Raw genomic sequence first — 8,328 nt, 5'->3', positions numbered from 1 at the left:
CCTTGATTGATGACTGGACACAAAATATACCCTTTAACAGACCATATCCTGTATTTATTTTGTATTTGTCACAATTTGTGGATAACAAGTATACAAATGTATTTCTGTTGACACATTCACAGGAGTTATTTCATTATATTTCTTTAATAATTTTTTTGTTAGATAAAGCATTGATCAAAATTTTGAACTGGAAGTCACCGCCCCCATGGTCAAGGGGTTAGAGGCAATTACTTCTAATCCAGTTACCTCTCTGGCTCGGGTCGATCCCCGGGAGATGCTTTGGTAGTTTAGCACGGAGGAAGGTAGTTTAGTACTGGTGTAACTCTCCAGGAACAATGGTTAGGAAACTACCCGCCTATATGACTAAAATACTGTTGGGGGAAAAGGCGTAAAATGAAACAAACAAACAAAAACTAAACACTGGAAGTCCAGATCCATACCTCAATCTTTTGAAAAAGCACAATTTTGTGCTTCATGTAAAACTTCCCATAGGAGGGGGACATAGGTAACTCTTACAAGTTCTTGTTGAAATTTTTTGTGGAATAATCTGAATACAAGTGGTCATATCATTTAATATTGGTCCTGAATTCAACACAGTCAAATCAAATTTGTTCCTTTAACACTGTTTGCATCTACACTACGCCCTAAACCGTAAGCTGTAAATTCAATGTTTTGTGAGTTGATAGCAGATCAGAATGATGAGACCAAACTGGTCATATGTCTGACCAGAATAAATTGTTAGTGAATTTTTAGTTAGTGCTGAAATGCGGAAGACAGACAAGATATTAAACTTGCAACCTTTGGTGTCGGAGGTTGTGTAGAACAATTAAGAAATAACAAATTTGATTTTTGACTTTATTAAAATGCATTCTAAATTTCCCTTTCATGTCAATGTTAAAACTATTTCATGGTGCCAACAATACTCTTGTCATTTGGCAAAAACCTGGGGGTTTAGTTGGAATTTTTCTTTAGTTAACTTGCAACAGGTATTCCAAAGAACATACAGAGAGAACATAGTTGCTGCCTTGTCATCTGTTACACTCTTGTCCAGAAAATAACTTTTGATCAATTCTTCGCAGTGATAATGACCAGTAAGAGGGATTGCTCCATCAAAAAACCTTACTGTAACTGTATTTGGAGTATTTTTTCTAATACTTATCCTACCAATATCTAATTGAAACTTCACATATTGATAAATACCAGTGAGAAGGAGTGTAATGTCAAAGAGCCATAACTCTTAGAAAACTTATCCTTCTATTATATCCAGCTCAGATGTACATCAAGGTAAACAATTCACTTCTTGCAGGGATAATTTGAAAACAAGAAGACAGTATGTTTCAAACATTTCTGTTTTTATTTGTTTACACAGCTATACATGCTCATACCACAAACAGCAGTATAAATCTCTCCAAGTTTTATTATACTTGAACAAATTATGCTTTAGCTCTGGCATTGTTATTTGCAAGCTTCTGTTGATAAGAGAATGCAGTGAATCTGTTCTACATGAATTACTGGTAACTGTCTTCACCAACCTAGAACACAAGCTTTAATTAAGTACTAGCACTTACTGTCAAACATGTAACATACAAGATATCTAATGAAATTACAGAAATATTTCTGACAAATCAAAGATGCCAGTTTAAAATAACGTATTATTTTTGTATTTCTATTTAAAACAAATTTATGAATGATTTTTAACTTGCGAGCCTTATATTGACCTTTTATTACTTGAAAGCACTTTCAAGACCCACAAAACATACTATTGTCTGACATTTGTTAAACTTCTCTGGTTCAGCTTTCACTGTGTCTATAATGGTATATAGATATTATATTGAAGACTATTCTAGGAACAGATTCACCTGCTAAATGAAACATCAACAAGATCAATATGTAGTGTGAGAGTTACAGTTACATACAACAATAATAGACATGGTGTAACCAGATAAATATCAGATCAAATCTGTAATCTGAACATATCTGGCCACATTGTAACAGGCTTAAATTCTAGTGTTTTTAATACATATATCAAATATTTCTATTGCAATTTGATCATACGTTTTCACAATACCTGTAAGCTAAATGCAGAATGTTTTATCTGTTTATTTAAAATAAATACAGCACACTAGAGTTGCAAATAAGGAATTAAAGTATGTTATTATGCAATATCACATGTTGCAATATTAAGTAGTTAATTGATTTAAGTAGGAGAGGTAAAGGAGAAGAGGATACATCTATTTTATGTTGCCAATGAACAACAAGTGTTTATAGTAGAAGTGAGAACAACGTATTGCACATTACATATATTGTTATCACAGAGAATCTCTGCTAACACACTTGCTTCACTTCTCTACAAGAGGGACCAGCTCTTGTTTTTTTTTTACAATAAAAATCCCCTTTATTCAAAATATTTACTGTATATAAATACTTGTGTTTGCAATTTGACACTTATACTGCTTACCTAGAAAAATTGCTTTGAAGCAAAACAATACTTTAATATTGACTGACTGGTTAAGAAACTAGCAATTGGAATCCATCACAATAATGGGTGCAGCTTTAAATTTTGATTCATCAAATTTCAATTAAGTAACAAGTTCTTATAAGAATTCAGCCAACACTTCATGGAGGTATATCAATAAAACTTAAGTCATATAACAGAATGTCATTCAACAATTTTCAAGTTACAGCTGAACTGTTTACGCACCAGCTTATATAACTTTTGTTCTGCTTTTTGTAAAAGAAAGCTAACAGAAATGCATTAAAAAGATAGATTTAACTTTGGATACAATTAATCTAATCAGTCCATTAATTCACAGATTACTCAATAATACTAGATCAATTCTTGAAATAGTGGTTACTGAAAATGCAATGTAACCCAAGGAATAATTTTGACTTCTAAACAAATATAAACAGGTGCATGCCTCTGGATCATGAAACCGATAATTGTGGTTATTGAAAATAAAGTATTCTTGAACTCAATGAATTCTGCCTTTCATCAGTTCATGCAATTTGCTGCGATATAAAGAAAGAAGCTGAACTTGTTACCACTCTTGAACTGGAGCAAAGATAGACTTCTTGTCATTTGAAAAGAATAACCTCATTAACTTCTTTCTAGCTTTCAGAGAATGCCTTTGACATAAAGAGATCACATTTTCTGCTTTTGTTAACAATAAGCTTAATATTACCAACGATCCCTAGAAAAAGTTCACAAAAGTTTTGTTGGTATAACATTCATTTAAACAATCAATCCGAAATTTGCCCTTCACTTTACTGGTGCAGATCTACATATTTTACAACCAAAATTTACAAACAATCCTTTTAAACTAATGTATCCAAAGTTAATCTTAGACAGAAAATGTACTGAACCTCATATATGTCAGTAAATATGAGAGGAAATGCCAAAAGCCATGATATTTTTGTGAAAATTAACTTGTTGCCACCACAAGCAACAAAAATATGTATATACTGACTGACAGTAGAACATTGAGCACTGTATATCACTGATGTCACACATAGCACTGTATATCACCAATGTCACACATAGCACTGTATATCACTGATGTCACATGTAGTTCTGTATATCATCGATGTCACACGTAGCACTGTATAATATCACCAATGTCACACATAGCACTAGTTCTGTTTATCACTGATGTCACAACGTAGCACTGTATATCATGTCACACATAGCACTGTATATCACATGTCATAGCACTGTATATCACTGATGTCACACGTAGTTCTGTATATCATCGATGTCACACATAGTTCTGTATATCATCGATGTCACACATAGTTCTGTATATCACCGATGTCACACATAGCACTGTATATCACCGATGTCACACATAGCACTGTATATCACCGATGTCACACATAGTTCTGTATATCACTGATGTCACACATAGCACTGTATATCATTGATGTCACACATAGCACTGTTTATCACCGATGTCACACATAGCACTGTATATCACTGATGTCACACATAGCACTGTTTATCATCGATGTCACACATAGCACTGTATATCACCGATGTCACACATAGTTCTGTATATCACCGATGTCACACATAGCACTGTTTATCACCGATGTCACACGTAGTTCTGTATATCACCGATGTCACACATAGCACTGTTTATCACTGATGTCACACATAGCACTGTTTATCACTGATGTCACACATAGCACTGGGAATCTTCACATACATTTAGTACAAAGTGTGTGTCAATTTGCTACAGACTTCACATAGACTGAAACTCTGTCATGTTGTTAGAGCAAAAAAAGCAAGATTCCAAGCCATATAAAATACATCCCAAACAGGGAGAAATACTTGTAAAGTTACCTTCATGAAGTACTTCAATGTTTCTGATAATTGCCATCACCCCATTTGACACATAACTTTAAACATTTGACCAATCAATGCCCCAATGATAAACATAACCTATCACTATCAGGTATGTAAACATTTTTTTCCCTTTTAATCCGAATTCCTAATCTTAAATAAATATTATAACCATATTTATTACTAATAAAAATTTAACATGATTTCGTATTAGTGTTACATTTTTATTCATAATATTTCTATTTTGAGGCGATTGTCAACAGTAATATTTCTGAAATCCTTAAGGCAAAAGTTTTACACATTACACTACTTGTCAAGTCAAAGACTATCGAGTTGGCAATAGATGCTCTGAATCTGAATAAATTATCTTACTTAATGTGACATAATGCTCACTTTAACTTTATATGTTTTCATCATTGTTTTTTAATTCTTTGTTACAAATAAATAATAACTGATGTGACCCACAGGAATTTCTAAACATAGCCTTCATAACTTATTGGTAACATTCACATCATAAAAATGGCGGGCAGTTTTTTTTATTTTTATTTTAGGCAGCTTTCATTTTTAAATTGGTCATTATCAATTATAGGTCAAACCCACTATATTTGTCGATCTTTTTATACCTATAGCTAATTCAGCTCAACTTGACAATGAAAAAATGAGCATAATGTCACTTTATTATAGGGGAGCTCATGATGGAAGTTAACTTAAGCTCGGGTTAAACATGTACATAAGATAGGAAATACATATTTGAGAAACTTTGATAACTGCATTTTTATGATAAAAATTCTAATGCTTACAAGCAGAATATTACACCAATAGAACTTATGTACAAATTTATTACTTTTGTTGTTCCATATTTCTTGTTTCCTTTAATCCAAACTGGAAGCTACATTTGTATGCTTTCAATAACCATGATATTTCAATTTTATAAAGATTGTAAGCAAGAAAAGAAATTCAACTTTCAATAATTGCAAACCTTATTGACAGATATATCAGCTATATGAAATCAATAACAAAATCACAATAATAGTTTGCAGGTAGTTTCACCTAATTGCTTTGTTGGCGAGCATGTGATCTGTAAGTTTTTGGCGGCAATGCTGGAATATCACTAGTATTTTCTCCATTAAATTTGAATATATCATCCAAGTTTTCACTTCTAATGGAGTCTCTATCTCCATGGTAACGCGGTAATGTATTACTATGCACCTGCGTGTTTTGAACAGAAGCTATGGGCAATTGTGACACACTTTGCGTCCGTGACGTGACTGGTGGAACAGTTCTTGATAGTGACAACAGAGTTGGAGTTCTGGGCTGCACCCCCATGTTATATGAGTCACGGCGTGGGGGTACAGGGGGCGGTTGATCATGATCTGTCCTAGGTGGAACTTGTGGGGGATCAGAAGAAGATCTATTAATGAACACATCACTACTAGCACTACTGGATGTTGAGTCACGAGTGTTTGTATTTCTACGCCGCGGGGGCAAAGGGGGAGGCGGCTGTAGAGGAGGCAGTTTAGTGTCAGATACTAGAGAAACCAATTCAGCAGTTGGAACATTCGCACTTGGTGACGGTGATGAAGTTGCTCCTGAAATGCAATATTATAAATATGTAGTCCTACAGAATTTTATGGGAAAATTTTATCTTTATATGATTTTTTTTCTGGTTTTTGTTGCAACAACACAGAATAGGTCATACAGTGACTTACCAGCTTTACTGGTGGATACAGTCCATCAACATTCAAAATGGTAGCTAGCTTGATAGCTTCCAATCCAAAATCCCTAACAGGATTTGAACATTCACCATTGTGGGATAAGTGGTTTGAAGTCAAAGACTATAGGCACTCTAAAACAGATGTCTCATTTTTATATTTCACTTGTGCAGAAAGTATTAAATCTATGTTATAGACAGTAAATGCTTAACTGAAAAAAAATTAAATAAAACCTAGCAATGTTTTGATGTAACTATGATTTTAAGATTTTAATGTTGTTAAAAGAGAAAACCAACCTTGGCCTAATGTAACATTAGAAAATACTCCATTATCACCCCCTGACACAGAGGCAGGACTGATTGGAGTTGTAGGAGTGGGCGGAGTCATACACTGAGGCGATTGCGATTCAGGATCTTCCTCTATTCGCTGGTATCCCGGAGCAGAAAATGCTGTTGTGAACGGGAATGCATGGCTTCTGGACTGTGCATCACTGCGACGTGACATTGGACGAATGCCAGGTGACTTGATGGAATAATTAAACTTCTTCGGCTAGAAGTAAGATGTGAATATATGTGTATGCAATTCTACTTTTCTTAAATCTTTCAAATAATAAAATTCCAGAATGACATGACTGCAAAATGTTTAGAAACATAAAATCAAATAAATATTACATAAACTGCAAATATTTATCAAATCATGAGGTTTCAATATATACTTTCAATTTATATATTTTATTCTAAATACATGTTTTAAATCCACATTCACAATTAGCATGAAGACATTTTAATTCTAAATCTTTTTTGAACACACAATAGTATAGAAGTAACATAATAACATAACTTACAAATTTTGGAATTTGTTTACAATTTCTTGGTTCTATTTCCAATGATTTCTCATATAAATAATCATTAAAAGACTTTTCATCTCTGCCTTCCAGCGGCTCTAAATTCTCAAAGAATTCCTGAAATAAACGGGTACATCGAATAATTTCCTTTCTCATATAATGATATAAAAACAGATGAAGATATTGATAAATGAAAGATTTTTTCCCATAAAATTCTAAAAAATAACACTTATAATATAATTAGCAAATTATTCTTTCTCAAAAAAAACAACAACAAAAAAAACACAAAAAAAAACTCTTGAATTCATAAAATTATAAAACACACTGTGGAAACAACTCATTTACAAATGTAACAATGAATGAACAAACCATTTAATCTTAAATAACAGTTGGGTATAAACTAATCCTGTAATCCTGTGATTTGACGTTTGGGGAATTTTCCATGAACTTTTATTTATATTTATGTAATACTATGACATATATCAAGTCAGCTGTTTCTGACAGCTGTAATAGTGGCACTGACAGATTATAAGGATAATCATTAAATAAGGACAGGCATTGTCAATTACGTTATCAAACAATTAGATACTTGTAACTGCTATAACAGGAGTGGTGGTCGACAAGTTATGGAGTTTGCCACTTATCATGGGTATCAGAAGTTAAAGCCTTACTTGAGTCACAACCATGCCTCCTTCCCCATGAACCCAGTACTGACAAGTATGTGAATTAAAATAACATTATAGCCTTCTCTAATGAATGTAGCTTGGGTGTTCATGATACCAGAGTACATATTTTATACAAGGTGTTTTTCAGATAAAATTTTACTGACTTGAAAAAAAGAAGAAATAAACAACTTCATTAACATTTAATCCTCTTAAAAATACATTACAGAGTTCTGTTACTCTGAAATTCTCGCTCACTACAAATGTAAACAATGGTCGGCCATTTTGTATGACGAAGTTAAACAGACTTCATGCTACCGGTGCACTGGTAAAAATGTTATTTATATGGAAAGCCATTGCAGTTTTAATAACAAAAGTAGCATTTTAGCATTTTTTTATTCATATCTGAAAAACAAAAGGGTCATGATGGCCCTGAAGTCGCTCACCTGTATATAGGCCCCGGTAGTGGGGCCAGTTTAAACCCCAGGGCTTTTATTTGAACAAACTTGGTAGACACCCATTAGAAGATGTTTCATGCTAAACATCTAAGGTCTAGCTGGTCAAGTTTTTTCTTTACACATATAGTTAAAAACAATGACACACCTGGCGCAGGGCCAGTTTGGTATTTGAACAATCTTTGTGGACACTTACTAGAAAATGTTTCATGCTTAATATCTGAACTCTAGCTATTCGGATTTTTCAAAGAAGATTTTTAAGTTTTTGTTATACACATATAAGGAAAATCAATGACCCCCGGGGTGGGGCCAA

At 33.4% G+C, this 8,328-nt stretch overlaps 1 protein-coding gene across 2 annotated transcripts in view; it reads right to left on the bottom strand.

The window, feature by feature from the left end:
* Nucleotides 1–5,163: 5,163 nt before the first annotated feature.
* Nucleotides 5,164–8,328, bottom strand: part of LOC132728971 (son of sevenless homolog 1-like) — a 34,195-nt gene continuing 31,030 nt past the window's right edge. The window contains exons 21-24 of one of the 2 annotated variants that reach the window (XM_060714700.1): nucleotides 6,899–7,015; nucleotides 6,534–6,603; nucleotides 6,351–6,437; nucleotides 5,164–5,931 (exon numbers count right to left, since the gene is read on the bottom strand). In XM_060714700.1, the coding sequence (XP_060570683.1) occupies nucleotides 5,393–5,931; nucleotides 6,351–6,437; nucleotides 6,534–6,603; nucleotides 6,899–7,015 (813 nt within the window). In that variant the 3' untranslated portion in view covers nucleotides 5,164–5,392. Of the gene's footprint in view, nucleotides 5,932–6,350; nucleotides 6,604–6,898; nucleotides 7,016–8,328 lie in introns of both variants that reach the window. The other variant, XM_060714699.1, reaches the window with a different exon arrangement.

The sequence above is a fragment of the Ruditapes philippinarum genome, unplaced genomic scaffold (genome assembly GCF_026571515.1).
Source record: "Ruditapes philippinarum isolate M1 unplaced genomic scaffold, ASM2657151v2 ctg3940_1_1_1_1, whole genome shotgun sequence".
Classification (NCBI taxonomy): domain Eukaryota; kingdom Metazoa; phylum Mollusca; class Bivalvia; order Venerida; family Veneridae; genus Ruditapes; species Ruditapes philippinarum.
The sequence above is the reverse complement of the archived record's forward strand: the minus strand, read 5'-3'. Positions and strand labels throughout refer to the sequence as shown.